The sequence below is a fragment of the Oreochromis niloticus genome, linkage group LG11 (assembly GCF_001858045.2).
Source record: "Oreochromis niloticus isolate F11D_XX linkage group LG11, O_niloticus_UMD_NMBU, whole genome shotgun sequence".
NCBI classification, from domain to species: domain Eukaryota; kingdom Metazoa; phylum Chordata; class Actinopteri; order Cichliformes; family Cichlidae; genus Oreochromis; species Oreochromis niloticus.
In genome coordinates this window covers 24,478,863-24,499,229 of record NC_031976.2, presented here as the reverse complement: position 1 = coordinate 24,499,229, position 20,367 = coordinate 24,478,863, and the positions used below count along the sequence as shown (strand labels likewise).

Below are 20,367 nucleotides of genomic sequence, written 5' to 3'. Positions count from 1 at the left end.
AAACAGGAGCACAAAAAGTCCAACAGGAAGCTGTTGGCTGGACTCTACTGAACCCCCAGCTGACACAGGAAAAAGCTGGTCGGGCTCTCCTGAACCCCCAGTGGGAGCTGAAATGAGCACCTCCGGGGATCCAGAGCAAACTGAGTCCTCTGGATCTGACCTGGCTCATGTCTCAGTCCTACAGGAGCCCAGCTTGGCCTCAACACAAACATTTTCCATGCAATTGCCCATGAAAACACTGTTTACAAGACCATCACCAGTCTTAGTCTCAGAAGCAGCTGGATCGGTCACACAAAGCGCAGTCTTCGAATTAACAGTATCAGAGAGGATTAATGTATCTTTGGACTCTGCTGGCTGAAGAGCACATGGGTTCTAGAATGAGGCTCAGAACACCTAGTCTTAAAGTCCTCAGCTAGACCCCACAAGAAGCAGTCTTTGACACAAAGAAATCAACACGAAAATGCATTAAGACAGAGAACAGTTAATGCCGTACTAGAACTACTGGCTGCTACAAGTGGCAGTGCAGACTGTAACTAGTTACCACAGCATTACTTCCTACCAAAACTTTATCCTGCAACAATTTTATAGGATTAGTGGAGCAAGATGCCAGGCTTACACAGACAGAAGCAGAAACATTTTAATTAACGACAGATTTGGATGCCCTAATCACAGCCTCAGAGTTGGCCGTCTCAAGAGTTGAGACTGCCATGATGGGATTAAACAGTCTAGAAACATGACTCTTATTCTTGTCTTCAGAGATACAGAATTAAGTCTTTGAGTTCATAACACCAGAGACACAGTCATAATTGTCATTATTGCTATCCAGACCAGGAATCCTGAAACCAGCCGAAATGGCCAGGTTGAAAGCAGAAATGACTGTTTTATTCTGAGCTGACAGCGAATAACCCCCTCTTGATTCAAGTGCCACGGCTATGGGTAAATCATCAGAAAAAGAGTCAGTTTTATTCATGACAAGACGGTTCGTGGAAAACAACGCCACAGATGGCATTAGCTGGGGAGCCTCCTCAGGCTCAGGCTTGGCGTACCGATGGCGGGGACACCACTTCCACATGGACGGAGGAGAAGCTGAAGCCGGAGCCGAAAGTTACATGGCGGTGGGCTCATTGCCATCTGAGTACCATCCTACCAGAAAAGTGGCGGGTGACGAGAGAGCCGACCAAGGTGGAGATTCCGGTAAGACCGGGCTAGGGGAGACTCTCAGGGTGCCAACTCGTACTCCCTCGGGACAGCGAGGCTGCTGTCGTAGCAACACGGTCCCAATAAACTCTTTCAAAAGTTCCAACAGTCCATCTCTACAAGCTGGGTAGGCAGAAATCATTGGTCCAGCTGGGCCCGAAAGAACTCCTTGCCCTCCTCCTGCCTGCATGCGGAGGAGATAATCCACGGTCCACAAAGTTGTGTCACTCAAGTGATGAATTCCAGAAAGTTCTTGAATATACTATCTGCTGGGTCCGGACATGGGTCAGGCTGTGCTGTTATGGCCAAATGGCAGAATCACCAGGCACAGAACGGAACTTTAACGAAAAGTGGGCCGTTTATTCTGACTGATAGAAAAACAAACAAACAAATGGCGAAGGCGAAGGTGAAGGCGAAATCTAAGCTAAAACCTGAACTGGGATGACCCAGGACCATGCCACATTGGTCTTATCTATAGTTATATATGCATTTTTTTTTAATCCTTTACATGCAAATACTCCAGTCAAGATATAAACGGGCTCTTAGAATGTAACTAACATCATCACCAACTACAAATATAGGGAATCAAAGCATGAACATTTACACACCTGCTATTGCTTCATTTAAATGGAAAAGCTTTAGCCCTACATCCTCAAGATGCTCTTACAAAAAGTGGGATTTGTTTTAATTTGTTTTGTTTTAATTTTTCACCTCACATGGCAGTAAAAACTGTTCAGTATTTATCAGCAATCATCTTGATTTGACGTGAGGAGGGCCCTGTTAAGCAGAACATGAAAGGGGAAGAGAGGAGTAAATTGACATCATGCTTATTTGAACTGACTTATTTGAACTTTGAACTGACCTGAAAATCAGAGCTAACCGTCACTGTGTAAGGGTTTCACTTGTCACGAGATCACTAGTTAGCTAACAAAAACTAATGCAAGTTTCTTAGCCACAACCAACCAACCAACCAACCCAATGACATAATATTCTGTACTGACAGAAGATGGTGCTATACATGTGCTCAAAACATAAGGTTTAAGTGCTTATTTCACATAGAATGTTACATCTATATCCGTTTTTGAGAGGAGGGTTCCATGATATAAATCAGCCTTTCTTTGAAGAAATAAGGGGAAAAGATGAAGGCGATGCTGTTCATTAAGCTTTAAATAAATTCATGTTATTTAAAGTTAAGGCCTTTTCAAACCAGACACATAAATTCTGTACAGATATTTCGGGGATTAAAAAGATTTTTTGGACTCACCTGTGATGTGAGCCATTCACATCAACTGCACAATTTCATCAATGTCATGATTAATTTACTGTTGTGTCCTGTAATGATTATACCATATTGCACCACTAGAGTGTGGTGTCGCGAAATAAGAGTAAAGTTGAGTTGGTAAAATTTTAGAGTTAGAATATAATTAAGATGGCTAACTGATAACTGGAATTGTCTCCGTGTTACCTTTACGATGTAAAGTCATGTGCTGAATTCATTAAAGAGCACTGTTCCTCGATGAAGACTGGTTTATTACCGGCTGCTGCTACTTTTACTTTATTTATTCGTTTAAAAGAAGCTTGATTTTTCTGTTTTTTCAGATTTGAATAAACAGATCCGACCAATCAGATCACTGCATTTGGCAAAAAGTGCACTCATAGCCCCAACCGTGCACCTGTAATGAATTAACAATGCTATGGAAATAATAAAATGATAAGACACACAGCTAAACCCTACTCTGGCTCACTCAGCTCTCTGAAATGATTTCTCTGCCCCCTCAGATGTGAACCCAGCACCACTAACTAGAGTTCAAACTGCCCCTGACATCCTGAAGTATGTATGAAAAATGTACACCACTGCATTTTCGTGAGAATTGGATGAACCCAGAATCTCTCTTCTGTTTTTCTAGTTTAGGAACATCAGGCAAGCTCATCATCGCTTCATGTCAACTTCAATTTTTTTTTTTCACAGTCCAGTTTTTGAGGACAAATTTAAATTTTTGATTTGCTGGTCATTCGATGTACAGCAGCCCGGCTGTGATATTACATGTGGCCTAACTTGTTTCTTCTTCTGGTGGTGTAGAAAGAAGAGCGCAGTCCTAGGAACATCAAGGATACTGCACAGGACCCACAAGCTCCTGGGCCTCTGGTAGAGGAGCCAGGTTTTGGAAAAGAGAGCATGCAGGACAAGAGGGGAATGTTTTTTTGGGGGGGGGGGTTTGTATATTTTCCCTGTGTCATTTCTCATTATAGCACATAACTTAATTTATGGACATCTATGGTTTGATTTCTTTGTATGTGTGGATTGGGTGGGTTGTTACCAACATCTGGTGAAAATTTTATGTCAATAGCACCTTAAAAATTAATTAACTTAGAAAATTGGTGGTGTGTTCAATACTCATTTTACACAGTGTGTGTGTGTTAGCTTTTATCTTCTAGGAAAAAAAACCTGCAAGCAGACTGGCAGTCAACGCTGAGCGTGTCACAGGCAAATTCCAACCGCCATACCACAAGCCTACAGCAGGCACGTCAACCTGTGTGAACACATTCAGTTTGGCACCACAAAACTGAATGTCACCAGCTTTGATCGTCAGGGTGCTGATGTTTTCTCTCTGTATATGTCTCTGTGGTAAAGGTCATCCTTGCAGCAGTTTTGTTTGACATGTTCATATTCCTATACACATATTTTTTTCAATATAGTGTCAGAAGTTATAGATGTATACAGTTGCAACAATCGAAATGAAAGTCAAGTTTAGAGATATGCTGAAATCTTTAGTGCTGAAAAAAGAGAAGGAAGTGGCACTATGCATTATCATGTATGTGGAACTGCACATTGAGGTCTTTTCTATAGGTATATATGCATTTTTTTTTTACCCTTCACATGCAAATTACTCACATCAAGATATAAAATGTGCTCCTATAATGCAACCAACATCATCACCGACTTCAAAGAAAGGGAATAAAAGCATGAACATTTTCACACCTGCAAATGCTTCATTTAAATCATAGAAAATGGAAAAGCTTTAGCCCGACATGCTCAAGATGCTCTTACACAAAGTGGGATTTGACTGAATGCACACAGGCACAAGCATCACTTTTATTGGTATTTAAATTTTTCACCTTCTCACGTGCCAGAAAAACAGATCATTATTTATCAGCAATCACTTTGATTTGACCGCACGAGGTCCCTGTTGAGCAGAACATGAAAGAGGGAAGAGAGGAGTAAATTGATATCATGCTCATTTCTTTGGCCTGATCTGAAAATTAGAGCTAACCTTCACTGTGTAAAGGTTTAGGGAAAAAATGCATGTCCAGTAAGAGTTTTGACAGATGACAAATTGTTTCTTACACCACATAGCTGTTTCTTCTCCCCTTATTGGGTAAGTTTTTTAATTTCTATTTACATTGTGGACAGAAGCCTTATTTTTAAAGTGTACAAAATGTAAAGGTTCACTTTAAAGGAGTATTTATTTATTGTGAATTAGTCAGCTGAGTTATTTTAAGGCAGCAGTTTTATTTATTTTCTTGTGTTACAGCATTTAATGACTAAATCAGCCTATATTCTTCTTTGCAAATGCTCTTTTTTCCAGTGGTCTAATATTTCAGTCTAGTCTCCAGGTTATTCTCTAACACTAAACCAGAAAAGTTACGGATCCCTCTGTTTGTAACGTTGTTCAACGTTCAACGTTGTTGGTTCATCTTGAAAGCTGACATACTTAATCAAGGATCCTGTATGATTTGTAAGTTTTCTTTTTCTGTATTATTAGTTCCTGTTGTTGAGTGCAATGAAAATTTGCAACGGACCATCTCGCCTGCTGGTTCAGCTAATTTACATTACATTTTTCCCAGGTAAGACCCAGTTTTATGTTTTTACCAGATTTTCTAAAACACTCATGCTATGCTAGAAATAACATACTGAAAATAAAGAATAAATATCAGTTTAAATGAGTTTCTCTTCTAAATCCATCTGTCTTCCCCTTATCTCTGTCTTCATTTTCCTTTTGACAGTTTTTGTGGCACAAAGGGTCGAAGTCTCACCTGAAGTGACTGGATACCTTGGACATGATGTCACCCTGCATTGTCAGTTAATCCAAGGACCAACACATACCAATATTGCTCATGTTCAGTGGTTTCTCCTGGAAGAAGGAGGAACAGGAAAAAAGAAAGTCGCTCTCATTGCTTTCAACTCTGTCTTTGGAGTGAATATTTTTGAGAGTCCACTGAAGGAGAGAGTGGCATTTAATGAACATTCATTGATAATTAAGGATGTCAAAATGAAAGATGCAGGATCCTATACCTGCGAGATTACCACCTTTCCGAGTGGTACATTTGAAGGAACCACCAAACTTGTTGTTCAAGGTAAGGATGTAAACTGTTTTTATATATTGAGCCAAAACAATATTAGGTGTTATATATTAGGTATTATTAGGGAAAATCTTCAAAAGATAACTGACACAAACCACACATTTGGTTTAAATATTTTTTTTTTCTGTTTCATGTCCCACTCATTTTAATATAAAAAAAATTTGGACCAACATCTATTTTTATGTATGATTCAAGGATCTATATTTAGTTGGTAATTCTATCAAAAATCAACAAGTGCCTTCTGGTCAGTCGTCTCCAGTTTGCATAATAAATTTTATGGTACAAACTTTGAACATCAATATTGATCAGGGTCTGTAATTTGGGGCAGATACATATAAAGTTTTCTTTTAATTGGTGAGTTTAAATATGAAAAAACGTCCAGCACTCCTATGAAGTCCTATATTTAAGCACACATTTTTTTAAAATTCACATTCCAAAAGACAATTAGTGGCCATTTCTGAGTGGTATATGATTAAATTTCACAAGATAAATTATGTAGAATACATTCTAACATGAACTTCTTAGTAATAAAAATGAAGAAAAGAATTATTTTACTATATTTTTCATGCTTGATCAAATATTTGGAACAAATATGACAAGGTGTACCAAAAAAAAACAATACTATCAGTAGATTATATTATTTAAATTGAACAAAATTCAGGAGTTTCTGAATTGTACTCTTATAACTCAGAAAATAATTCTGTTAAATAGGCGCATGTTTATCATTTCAAGACCTACTCTACCTACCTACAATTTCGAAACCAAATGCCCTAGAATAGCTGGATCATTTAGGTTAAGTCTCAAAGATACTAAGAGGTATTAAAAACTTGTTGATGTTTTGTTCGGCACCTACCTATTAAACGTGACCTGAATTATCAGAGTGCTCTAGGGCAATAGATCTGGAAATGCCAGGTAGAGAAGGTCTTGAACATGAAAAATATATTTAATAATTATTTTCTCAGTTTCATCTAAAATAGTTATAACAAGTGTTGGGGAGCAACGGAATACATGAACTGGAGTTACATATTTAAAATACAAAATATGAGTAACTGTATGCCGTTAAAGTTACCGTTTAAAAAGGTGATATTCAGAATTTGTTGAAATACAGGGATTACATGGTAGTCTTTTCCTGTTTCATATGTTGGGCTGTCCCCTCTCTATTTTTGGTAATTCCACGGCGGTGGAAACCCAAACAAAACACGCATTAAGAGGCTCTAATGCCTGTGTCTCAATCTCGCGGCCCATGTCACCTCTACTTGCGGCCCGCATAATGAGGTAAAGAAATATTTTTTTAAATTATTATTAAAAAAATTATTTAATAAGAAGGCAATAGGCAGAGTGTTACAGGCATAAAGAAGAATGTAGCGTTATGGGCAGTGTAGTCCGTGCTGCAGGGAGAATGGACTGCCATACCTGTTATGTGTCTGTGAGCGCGAGGGAGGGAGAAAAAGGAGAGTGGAAAAGTACAAGTTGTCACTGACCAGAAACAACAGGAGATGGAAGCATGTAAATATAATAATAACCACTGCAGCCAAAAAGAGTGCCTGACGAGCCCAGTTGTAAGTAAGCTATTACGATTCGACTGTACACTGTGTTCATGTTTTCCTCCGAAACAATAAGTTCTGTTGGAGCAGCCTTTCAACGCCTCTCTCTGTCTCTCACTAGCAAAGTTGACCAAGACAACAAAGTAAAGCTAGTTTTCGGCCCGACGTATTAGCCAGAGGTCCCTTTACTACAGTTCGGAGCCGTGGACCTGTTTTATATACGCGCGGAATAGTTTTCTATACAAGATCGCTGCAAAAAGTGCAGCCTTACCTAATGTCCACCCTACTGTTACTCATTTTATATTAAGATATAAAAATCTAGTTGGTATCGGTATGGCGAGTAACCTTCAGTAATAGTAAATCACACAGCAATAGTACATTCATGTAGTTGTAAAAAGCATGGTAATATATTAAGTAATCCAAAGAATTCAGAATACATTACTCTCATTGAGTAACGTAATAGAATATGTTACAAAATACAATTTGGGGCATGTATTCTGTAATCTGTAGTGGAATACATTTTAAAAGTAACCTTCCCAACATTGGTTATAACAATGTATCAAAAAAGTGGGTTCACTTACCTCTACATATATTTTGTGTGTGTGTTTTAAAAAGTATTTGATACAAACTTGAGATAAAGCTAAAAATTCAAATGTCAAAATTTTGAGCCATAATATTTTTTATGCAAATTAGAGAGAGCTTAACAGAAAAGGTACACATTTGATGTCATAAAATATCCCACACCTTTTATTTTGAATTATTGTGCAATTTAAGTATATGCTGTTCAGAAATTGTTGCTAGTTTTATTTTGCTGTTTGAAGTTTTTATCACTGTCTACTCAAATATGGGTCTTTGTGATGGAGTTTGGTTTTTTTTTTTCATAATTGAACTAGCCAGTACCTGGACATTTTTTGATGCATCTATCCCACATTACAGATTCTGATTTATGTCCATGGCAATATAAACAGATTTCAGTGTGCAAAAATTTGTTTTAAAGTGGGTGGAAAGATCATTTTTGGAAATAAACTTATATAAATTGATATATACATGAAACTAAAATTTAACAGAATTCAATATACATATATATATATATATATATATATATATATTTATATACATTTAGATATATAGGACCCCAAGAAGGGACCGGTCCCATCCAACTACCGACCAATAACCTGCCTCAGTACTACATGGAAGCTCCTGTCAGGCATCATATCGGCTAAGATGAACAGGCACATGGGTCAATACATGAGTGGGGCACAGAAAGGTATTGGCAAGAATACCAGAGGTGCAAAACACCAGCTACTGGTAGACAGGACAGTCAGCCGAGACTGCAAGACCAGACTGACCAACCTGTGCACTGCCTGGATTGATTACAAGAAGGCCTATGACTCAATGCCCCACACCTGGATCCTGGAATGCCTAGAACTATAGAAAATCAACAGGACCCTAAGAGCCTTCATCAGGAACTCAATGGGCATGTGGCGTACAACACTAGAGGCCAACTCCAAGCCCATAGCACAAGTCACCATCAAGTGCGGGATCTACCAAGGAGATGCTCTGTCCCCACTGCTGTTCTGCATAGGCCTGAACCCCCTCAGTGAGATCATTAACAAGACTGGCTACGGATACCGACTACGGAACGGAGCAGTTGTCAGCCACCTCCCGTACATGGATGACATCAAGCTGTATGCCAAGAGTGAATGAGACATCGATTCACTGATCCACACCCCCAGGCTATACAGCAATGACATCGGGATGTCATTCGGACTGGAGAAGTGTAGTCGGATGGTAACAAAGAGATGGAAGGTAGTCAGAACTGAGGGGATCGAACTACCAGAAGGCAACATTGCAGACATAGAGGACAGTTACAAGTACCTGGGGATCCCACAGGCGAATGGGAACCATGAAGAGGCCGCTAGGAAAGCTGCAACCACCAAGTGCCTGCAGAGGGTCAGGCAAGTCCTGAGGAGTCAGCTGAACTGTAAGAACAAGATCCGGGCTATCAACACCTACGCCCTGCCCGTGATCAGGTACCCTGCTGGGGTAATAGGCTGGCCAAAGGAGGAGATAGAAGCCACTGACATCAAGACAAGAAAGCTCCTGACTAGGGCTGCCACAAACGATTATTTTGATAGTCGACTAGTCACCGATTATTTTTGCGATTAGTCGACTAATCAGATCATGCATCCATTGGACGTAAAATGTACAGCTTATTGCACCAGCATGCGTCTGCTCTTATATAACTATCATTAGCTTACAGCTTGAAGTGTTTAAGGTATGTGCTAACTAAAAATAAAGACAAGATGATAGTTTATTACACTTTTAATGAAATTTGCAGATTGTTTCAGTGAAGTTTAATAAACTCAGCCGTCTGCTCCTTGCTATCTAAAATATAACAGGACACCGGAGTATATTCTCGAGCATCTCACACTTCTGATAATCAGTTGTCTGCTTGACGTTTATTCATCTGTGCAAAAACTATAACTTTATTTCTCAGCCAAACCAATTTACTCAGGAACAAATAAAATACAAAAAAAAAGCCAAACAATAACATTTTTAAGTTATCTAAGTGACTTATATTACATGTTTAACCTGAGCAGCGAAAGACGGCGGTGAGTTTGAAAACGATTTGCCGGGGGTCCGGTGTTCTCACCGACTCTAATGAGCCTAGAAACCCGGCTCGCTATCGAGCTGGTGGGTAACAGACGTCTCCGAAAACGTCGGAGCGCTTTTGAAAATATGTGGTGTCTTGATAAACTGAGCAGATATTTGAGGTTTACACAGCTACATTCTCACCTGAAAATATGTTAAACGTTTATTTTGTGACCCAGAAAGAATAATAAGAGTAATATTAAAACTAACTAGCTGCCGCCATTGTTGACAACTGCGCTGGGCCGCGCTATGAATTCTGGGACACAGTTTCTTCTTCTTCGGGGTTAACGGCAGCTGGCATCCTTGTACATGCAGTGCTGCCATCTTCTGTTTCAGTCCGTTATTACACTCTTAAATACTACTACTTATTCCTGCGTCTTTTGGGATCTTACAAAGCTTCAAACGACGCGTCGACTATTAAATTAGTCGTCGACGATTTTAATAGTCGACGTAATCGTGACTAGTCGACTAATCGTGGCAGCCCTACTCCTGACCATGCATGGAGGGTTTCACCCCAAGTCCAGCACCCTGAGGCTGTACGCTAAGCGGAAGGAAGGGGGCCGGGGACTGGTGAGTGTCAGCACCACAGTCCAAGATGAGACAAGAAACATCCAAGAATACATTGGGAAGACGGCCCCAACTGACCGAGTGCTCAGTGAATACCTTAGGCAGCAGAAACCCAAGAAAGAGGAGGGAGATGAGGAACCATCATGGAAGGACAGGCCCCTGCACGGTATGTACCACCGGCAGATAGAGGAGGTGGCTGATATCCAGAAATCCTACCAGTGGCTGGACAAAGCTGGACTGAAAGACAGCACAGAGGCACTAATCATGGCAGCACAAGAACAAGCTCTGAGCACAAGATCCATAGAGGCTGGGGTCTATCACACCAGGCAAGACCCCAGGTGCAGGCTGTGTAAAGATGCCCCTGAGACAATCCAGCACATAACAGCAGGGTGCTAGATGCTAGCAGGCAAGGCATACATGGAACGCCATAACCAAGTGGCCGGCATAGTGTACAGGAACATCTGTGCCGAGTATAATCTGGAAGTCCCGAGGTCAAAATGGGAGACGCCCCCAAGGGTGATGGAGAATGACCGAGCTAAGATCGTGTGGGACTTCCAGATACAGACGGACAACATGGTGGTGGCTAACCAACCGGACATAGTGGTGGTAGACAAACAGAAGAAGACGGCTGTAGTGATCGATGTAGCGGTTCCGAATGACAGCAATATCAGGAAGAAGGAACACGAGAAGCTGGAGAAATACCAAGGGCTCAGAGAAGAGCTCGAGAGGATGTGGAGGGTGAAGGTAACGGTGGTCCCCGTGGTAATTGGAGCACTAGGTGCGGTGACTCCCAAGCTAGGCGAGTGGCTCCAGCAGATCCCGGGAACAACATCGGAGATCTCTGTCCAGAAGAGCGCAGTCCTGGGAACAGCTAAGATACTGCGCAGGACCCTCAAGCTCCCAGGCGTCTGGTAGAGGACCCGAGCTTGAAGGATAAACCGCCCGTAGGGGCGTGCTGGGTGTTTTTTTTTTGTTTTTGTTTTTTATATATATTGATCTATCTATCTCTATAAATATATGGATAGATAGATAGACACACACATTAAGACTGAGGACCATAAAATGTTTGTGCAAATCGGAGATGAATGAGCAGAAACTGTTCAAAAATTATCCTTGTAAAACATAAAAGCATTGTGGGATTATGAAATTGAAGCTTGGATTTTTTGTCAATAGAGTCAGTATAGTATAGTTGTTAATTTGTAGGTAACATAATTTAGTTCACTTAGTAAACCCCATTTGGGAAGACAGTGAGTAACGGACTGTAATAATTCTTTATTCTGCCAGAAAACATGCCACCATCAGCAGGAATGGTTTTTACTATAGTTGCTGCTGCCGTGCTTCTGTTAGCGATCATAGCGGCCGTGGCTTATTTCGTCCACAGCAGAAGGTGAGTGTATGTTTTTATGGAACGCCAGGACTGACATAATGAATTAATTAAATACACCATTAAATAATTAATTAAATGTGGCAATAATTAAATAAAATTGGAAATAATTAATTAAAATGTGAAATAATTAATTAAATAAATATTTTTGACACATTTAATTAACTCATTATTGACACATTTAATTAATTATTTAATGATGTATTTAATTAATTCATTTTGGTACACTTGACTCCTTCAGGTCTCACCATGAAATAATTTTATCTGTCAACCTCACCCATCAAACTCAGGGGGCGGGGTTAACGCTGATCAAGTCAAAACCATTGCTTTGGCCTGGTGGCCATTATTTTTAGAAGGTGTTTCTGCACACCAACAACCGGCATGAGGAAACTACAGAACTGTACTTAGAAAAACCCTGTTTGTGTGTCACCAAATACCGTTTTAATATTTTTTAGCTGAGAATGTAGTGGTTTAATCTTCAGATATCTGGTCGGTTTGCCAAGATATAGCCTCTTTGTAAAAGTGCTTGGATGATTTCGGAGATGTAAATGGCAAATAGACTGGTTCTTATATAGCGCTTTTCTACTCTTCTGAGCACTCAAAGCGCTTTACACAACTTGTGCATTCACCCATTCACACCCATTCGCACAAGCACATTTTCTTAGTGCTTTCTAACTAACATTCACACACACATCAACCTCAGCCAAACCAATTTGCTCGGGTTCACCTATAAAGTGCTCTGTAGGGAACAAAGCTCCAGCAGCTCTGTGCTCGGGGAAAAAAACTATATTTACTTATCTTGTGCAGAAAAATGCACCGACATTGCTTTATATCGAACACCGACTGCCCAGTTAAACTGTGACTATCACCAGGTAACGTGGGCGTGTTTCTTGAATTAGCAGCAGGTGTTAAACAGCTGACAGGTGAGGAGGATGTATGCAGGTAAACCAGGGGTCAGCAACCTTTAACACCCAAAGAGCCATTTGGACCCAGTTTCCATGGAAAAGAAAACACTGGGAGCCGCAAATACTTTTTGACCTCTAAAATGAAGATAACACTGTTATTGTTTTTTACCTTTATGCTTTGTATAAACAACTAAACTGTGTTGCTTATGAAATCTGTGAGGTGCTACAGAGAAAATAAAATTTTATTTGTGTAATGAACACATTTTGAGCTCTTAAAAAATATAACAAAAAAGGAAATACACCCAGCTGAAGGTCTCTTTTAAATGAAGCTGAAGCTGAACTTAAATTATTCGTATAGCAAACAAAAACTGTAGTGAGTGTCATCCTTATATCACCTTTGGAATTTCACAGCCTGTAGCGGAGCCTTAACCTGAATTTCAAAAATAATTGGAAAAAAGCAGCTAAAAAATGAAAAATACATATTTGCAAAATATCTGGATAAATATTTATTGTTAATGTGTGTGTCGGGGTGTGGTCTGCAGTGCCGTTGCAGGGGAGGCGGACACACCCGAGCGGCATCCGCAATCACGCCTCGCCAGCTTAAAGTCTGTGCTCTCTCTGCTGTTGTGTTGGTGTGTGTCGGGCTGTGAGCTGAAAAGCTAAACCCGGCTGTATGTGTACAGCAACCACATGTGAAAAGTAGTCAATAAAGAAATGCTGAAAAGCATCTTCATGCAAACATCGTCGGGTCTGCCATGGTATGTTTACAATGGGACTTCTGCTCCCAACCTCTATGCACAGCGTCTGCAAATCGGGGCTGTACGAAGTCACTTCATCTTTACGCAGGACTGTAAGCTGTCATCCATACATAGGCCTGCCTGGGGTTGAAAGTCTCGATAAATGCACAGCATATCGGTGGTTATGGTTTATGCGATTGTGACTCTTATTTTGAGCGATGAAAAATAATAACATATAATTTTATTTTTAGATTTCAAGATCACAATAATCTTCCAATTTAGAACTACAAGTTAAAAAGAACTAACACAAATAAAATACACTTCAGATAAATACTTATAATTTTTTTTCCTAACCACGTGAACCCACAGTATAAGGACTAAAGACCTGCGGGTTGCCGACCCCTGAGGTAAACTAAGGGCCTGTTGAGCTGATCGCTGGTGTCGTGAGAAAAATGTCACCTCGTTCTTTATGTTACAGAAGCACAGAAACATGAGACCAGGTGGAAAGAGACGATCGTTCGGTGAAAATGAGACTCTGCGAATGCAACATGTAGAACATGGATAGTGGAATATGTAAACAAACCGGTTACACTCTGTCAGCTGACTGTTAGCAGAGCTAGTGACATCTCTGAAAACATCTGAGCACTTTTGCAAACATGTTCTATGTTGACAACCTGACCAGACATGTGAAGATTACGCCACAACATTCGCAGCTAAAACACTATTAAAAGTGTTGGTGACAGTTGGTGACAGAAAAACGGGGTATTTTCAAACTTTACACCACCACCATTGCTGCCTGTGATTTGAAATGCATTCTGGGATACCTGGCTGCCCCAAGTCCAAACAAGCAATCGATTATCTAGGATCGACCTGTCTTGACTTACTTTGCACGGCAACCAATCAAATGTTAGAGAAGCTGCAGTGGCAGCGTTAACCCCGCCCCGTTAGTTTAATGGGTGAGGCTGACAGATAAAATGATGACAAAAGTGCCAAAATGAATTAAATAAATAAATCATTAAATAATTAATTAAAACTGTCAATAATTATTTAAATGTGTTATTAATAATTTAAATATGTGAATAATTAATTAAATGTGTCAATAATGAATTAAATAAATGTGTTGTAAATATTTATTTAATTAATTATTTCCAATTTTATTTAATTATTGCCACATTTAATTAATTATTTAATGGTGTATTTAATTAATTCATTATGTCAGTACTGGCGTTTCATATGTTTTCACATATTATTTGTGTGCAGACATATTTTTTAACAGAGTCATATTTTAGGGATCCATCTTCTTTTTGGAAAAACGTGACCGTGTAGTAAGAAAAAACATTTTAGGGTCAAGACTTTAAGGCTTAATACACTCTGGTAAACTGCATATGGTTCTGATGTTGTCTTGATGCATAATCAATCATCCAGGTAAGGAAATCCCAAAAAGTTGATTCTGGTCATCTGGACGTAGCGTTTTCAGTGCGAGAAATGTTCGTCGCTCATCCAAGTGACTTCTTGAGTCTGAAAAAGCTACATCCAGATGAACAGAATCAACTTTTGGGGGGGGTGCTTACGTTGGTTTAATTGGTTTGTGCCATTTCACAGACCAAACAATAACTTCATTAAATTATAGTTGTCAGATTACTCAAAATATAATCAATCTGTAAGTAAATACCTAACTTTTCTTCTAAGTCACCAAATCAATCAGAAAAAAAAAATCATTTTGCTTGTGTTTCCTTTGCTCAGACGACATTCATCAGCCAGGCTTCGTGTTGTCATTGGTAAGAACAAGCACAGCATTTTACATTAACTCAATTTGTAAACACTTGATTCATTTGCATTTTGCTGCAATGAAACTTGCACTTCTTTCAGATACAAATGGTCCAGAGATAGATGAGGCCCAGCTGTCTGTAACTGCGAGAAATGAGGTGAGATCTGTGATATGGGGGTACGTTTTGAAGCTTGAATCAATACGTTTAGCCAGATACATTTAATTTACATTATGTTGCTGTCCTGTCATAATTTATTTTTAATCACAAGAGAGTAATCACCACATTTTCTTATATTTATTCACAGGATGTGGTGTACTCTGATATCAAACTGAAACCATTTAGAAATGCTTCTCCTTCATTCAATTGCAAACTCAGAGACAGCGTGGATGTTGACGACGTCACGTACTCTGCAGTCATATTTTCTCATAAACAGTCCAAACCAGACACAGAGTATGTTTAGCATTTTTACCATCTTTTGTGTTAGTTTAGTCTGTTAGTCTCAAATTGTAATATTCATACTTTCTATACAGAGGATAAAATAAGTATTGAACACATAACCAATGACCTAAGTAAACATATTTCTGTATGTAAAATACTGTATGTATTTTAATATTAATACAGTCTAGCAAATTGTGGTGTGTTACAGCATACACAGATCAAAATTGTTATCCAGTTGTAATAAAGAATTGCTCATTTATCCACCAGAGATTTTAAATATCCAGCTAATTGTTGTTGGCATATTTCACTTTGAATTGGCATCCGAAGTGCACAGAGTGAGCTTCTGTCTGCAAAACTCCAAACTGTTGTGAATGTAAATGACTTCTTCCTTTACTTTGATGAAGTGAAACGCATTTGTGGTCATCTTCACCAATACTACAAAAACAAACTGCACCTGATGTTAACTCTCTAGTCTATCTGTGCATTTTTGCAGGAAGGTTTAGCTACAAGAAGGAGTCCTTTCTTGCTTTAGGCATTCCCAGTAAAGCCAGACTGGCTTGCAGCGTGTCACCTGACATTTTCAGGTTTACATTTGTGGCCGTAAAAGTAAAATTGCCCTGCAGAGAAGTTCGGATCCCCACAAAAGCACTGACAATATTCAGTGAGAATACAGTGAGAACCATCAAAGGAGGAAGGTGAAAAGTAACAGAAGATAAACATAAAAAAGACAGACAATCATTCAAAACTAACTGGGCAATGCAGAAACCGGAAACAAGTTTAAATGACAAAAAAGGTCAAGAAAGTTCTTTAGTAAAATCATTTTCATGGCCTATAGCCTTCATCGAATCCATTCATGTTATCAAACTTTGTGTGTTGTGTGAAAGTTGAGACATTTGATTGCTTTAGAGATAATGTTCTCCAGTAGACGGCTGTGTGAGTGTGTACATTTGTTAATTCTGCACATGGTTATTTGTGGTTGTTGATCTTGATACAGTTGCAGTTTAAACCTTTCCATGTTCACCAAACTAATTCTGTGGTTTTCCTTTTCTGCTATGATGAGCTTTGTCTTGACAGGAAACTGATGTCAGCGATAAGACAAGGCAGTTTAAGGAGTGTGTTATGAAAGTCATTCCATATCAGATTACAAAGATGTGAATAAGTAAACTCAGCAATATTTTCCCACTAGAAGTGAAGACACATGAAGAATGTACTACTGAGAATGCATCAGAGGAACACACATTCATGAGCTATGTTGTGATGTGTGATATGAAACAAGGACGACGAATAACAAGCAAACATGGGTGTAACAGAAGGAATTAGGTTTCTTTTTCGGGGTTTTTTTTTAGATTGTTTTTCTCTGTCACATTTGTAGTCATTTTGCGTCTCTTCTGTACTTGTTTTTCCTCTCTCATTTTGAATTTTTTTCTGTTTCTGTTTCTAAGAAATGTTAATAAAAAAATTTTGTATACAGGCCTGTCTGGCATGTCTTGGTCTTGGTAATCCAACTTATTGCAAAAAACTTTTGAGTCTGGTTATGTGGTGGGGAAAGTGCATTTTGTTAGGTGCAACTGTTTATATTGGTTAATACCAATATATCAGCCCATCATGTGACAGCAAATCAGTCCATTTAGGCATGTAGACAAGGTTAAGATGAGCTGACTTTCAAGTGACTTTGAATTTGGCATGGTTGTTACTGCCAGACAGTCTGGTCTGAGTACTTCAGAAACTGCTGATCAGCTGGGATTTTCCCACACAGCCATCTCTATGGTTTACAGAGAATGGTATGAACAAGACAAAATATCCAGTCAGTCAGCAGCGGTTTTCTGGGTAAAAATGTCTTGTTAATACCAGAGACCAGAGGTGAATGACTTGTAATTTAATTCAGTTCTTGTAATTCAAATGACCAATCGTTTCAGCCAAGCTATGCAAGACAAGAGCATCTCTGAATGCACAACATTTTGAACCTTGAAGAGGATTGATCTTAGCAACAGAACATCAGAAAAGCAAGAGTAATTTGCTCAGGCTCACCAAAATTGAGCGATAGACGATTGGAAATACATACATATTGCCCGGTCTGATCAGTCTTGATTTCGGCTGCAACATTCAGATAGTAAGGTGAGAATTACGGTGTAAACAACATGAAGCCATGGGTGTGCCCAAAAAAGAGGCTTCTCATACTGCAATGAAAACTCGCATGAATTATAAGAACCTCAATCAGGATTTTTTTTCTTAAGTATTTCTATTCATCTTTAGGGATGAAAAAAAGGTTTTTGAACTTCATTTTTTTTAATGTACTTTTCAAAGTGTCTTTTACATGTCTACTTAGGTGGACAACATCACATTTGGAGTGGGTGGCAGGGTATGGAGTGACACATCAGTGTCCAATGTAGTGGTTTATGTGCAAGTATATCATCAACACTGACACAAATACAAGAAAACAGCCTTTGAATAGCTGTCCACTGTAGTGACCACTATGCGTGAAAGGGTTAAATCTGCACCACCCCAGCTTCCAAAAAAAAAAAAAAACCACTTACTTCATACTTCATAAAAACTTCATTTACTGTTTGCTTTGATTTTAAAACATAGCTTCAGGGAAATATAAAAAAAATAGAGCAGCAGTAGCCTGTGAGGTTTACTTAATGTATTTATAGTTGTGAGAATGTGATTGTTTCAGCATCATATGAAGATGATGACATGCAAGTCTCTATACAGCACCTGCAGGAGTTTATGTCCTCACCAAGGAGAAGGAAAGAGCTATAAATGTTTCATCGCATCCGTCTTTGAAGAGTGACAACTTCTCTTCCACACAGTCTCTTTCTGTTTGTCGGTGGAGGACGAGGTACCATCCCAGGATGGTTTGCACTCATGATCCCTGCAACGATCACCTGCATATGTAAGAATTCCTGCCTAGTTTTATTTTCTGTCTTCTCATCTATTTAAATTGATGTTTTTTTTTTTCTTTTTTTGCTAGGTAACTGAATCATCAGAAGAAATCTAATTGATAAAACTTAAATCTGTCAGACCAACTGGGAACTCACTTCTTTCAGTCACATATCACTGCATTAACTGTATCTGAAAAACAGAAAAAACATGCAATAAAACATCTAAAGTCCCAATTAAAATTTAAAGACCACTTGAAAAATGGCAAAAAGAAAAATCATATTTTGCATGGTTGGCTCATAAAGAATTTATATGACGTATATGCTATCAAGCTGCATTTACCTGTAAGGCCAGATGGGGTCTGTTTATTACACTCAAAGCATATAATTAGATTGGACCAATTTTCTGTTTCAGTTTTTGACAAAATGATGTCTCATGGCTGTTATCCACACTGTAAAATCTAATTAGTTCCCAGAACTTACTCACTTAAGATAACTACATAGGGACAACTTATTCACTGCAAGTACACAGTACTAAGTTAATTTTTCTGAGTGCACAATAATAATAGTTTACGCATTGAAGAAACATTTCAAGTTCTACTAAATTAAGGAAAAACAATTTGTAGTAACTTCCTATTTTTAATTTTGTTTACATAAAAATAAAATGCAACCAATTCACATTATGTTTTATTGTCACTGAACTTGAGATTTCTAGTACAACGCTTAATATAAACACAAAAACACATTAAAATGCAAAAAAGTACATCACCCAACATATTGGACAGTGTTCTGCTGAACAACAAACATTTATATTGCCACCATTGTTGCTTGTGTTATTTAATTATATTTTAAATATTGTCAAGTTTAAATTGTATATTTATTTGTTAGAAAGTTGAAAACTTTAACAACCTTACAGTGAAACAAATTCTCAATCCGTTAATTGTTCGGAAACTAAGTTTAGGCTTTCCATAACTTTGTATTGCAAGTATTTTTTGTTCAGCCACAAGTGCAGTCTCTAGCTCAAACATATGTTTTGCATTCAAACACAGAAGCTTGGTATGTTGTAATATTTTAAGGATGTTTGTTTCCAGTCTTGGAATTACTGCCTGATTGACTGTCATGGATTTATATGATCCAAATCTAATTCCCTGAAGAAAGTCTTTAACATTGTCACAACTGTCACAAATACAGTGGATGTCGGTTGGAGTTGCAATAAACCTGAAGATGACCATCTTCACTGACCACAAAATCTGTGATGGAGGACTCATCTCTTGTGGTGTCCCAGAAGGAAACAATCATATCCAATTTATTTACTTTCCTAAAACTTTTTTTCTGCATTTGCTACAGAACAGACCTCAAGTTAGACAATCTAGCTGCATTATTACACTATTACCAAAGACTATTGTTGTTTGTATTTACTTACACAGCATGTCTTGTAGAATTTACTGGAGTCAACAGCAACAGCATAGAGTCATATCTCAAGTCTAATAACAGAACACAGGAATAGCTCAGTAAAGAAACATTTTCCCTAAAGCAAAAATGAAATAAAGCACTGCAGTGCTTTATGCTTAAACTGAATGTTTTTTTGTTCTAAATGAGTCAAAGGAGCGCTTTAAGGTTTCTTGTTTAAATAGGAAACTAAGAGGAAACCTCAGAAATCTGTGCAGAAGTTTGAGCTTTGATTAGAAGATTCTTAGAAATTATTATTGAGCTCATCCTTTAAATTCTTTGAAATGATCACTGACCCTTTCCAAAAAAATTAGAATATCAAAACATTAAACTTTCATAGATTATAGATTCAGGGCCCACAACTTAAACAATTTCAAGTACAGTTATTTCCACATAATTTGGGCTTCCAGCTCACAAAACCCACGAAAACAGGATTTCAAAAAATTAGAATACTATGAAGACATCAGCCCAGATTTTACAG

General features: G+C 38.6%; 1 protein-coding gene across 1 annotated transcript; it reads left to right on the top strand.

Annotated features, from left to right (window-relative positions):
* Positions 1-4,490: 4,490 nt before the first annotated feature.
* On the top strand, positions 4,491-16,870 carry LOC112848122 (nectin-4-like). The gene is made up of 7 exons (XM_025911171.1): positions 4,491-4,574; positions 4,962-5,043; positions 5,203-5,553; positions 11,610-11,712; positions 15,095-15,129; positions 15,221-15,276; positions 15,425-16,870. The coding sequence occupies exons 2-7, from the start codon at positions 4,980-4,982 to the stop codon at positions 15,578-15,580; spliced, it is 765 nt and encodes a 254-aa protein (XP_025766956.1). The 5' UTR covers positions 4,491-4,574; positions 4,962-4,979; the 3' UTR covers positions 15,581-16,870.
* Positions 16,871-20,367: the final 3,497 nt, after the last annotated feature.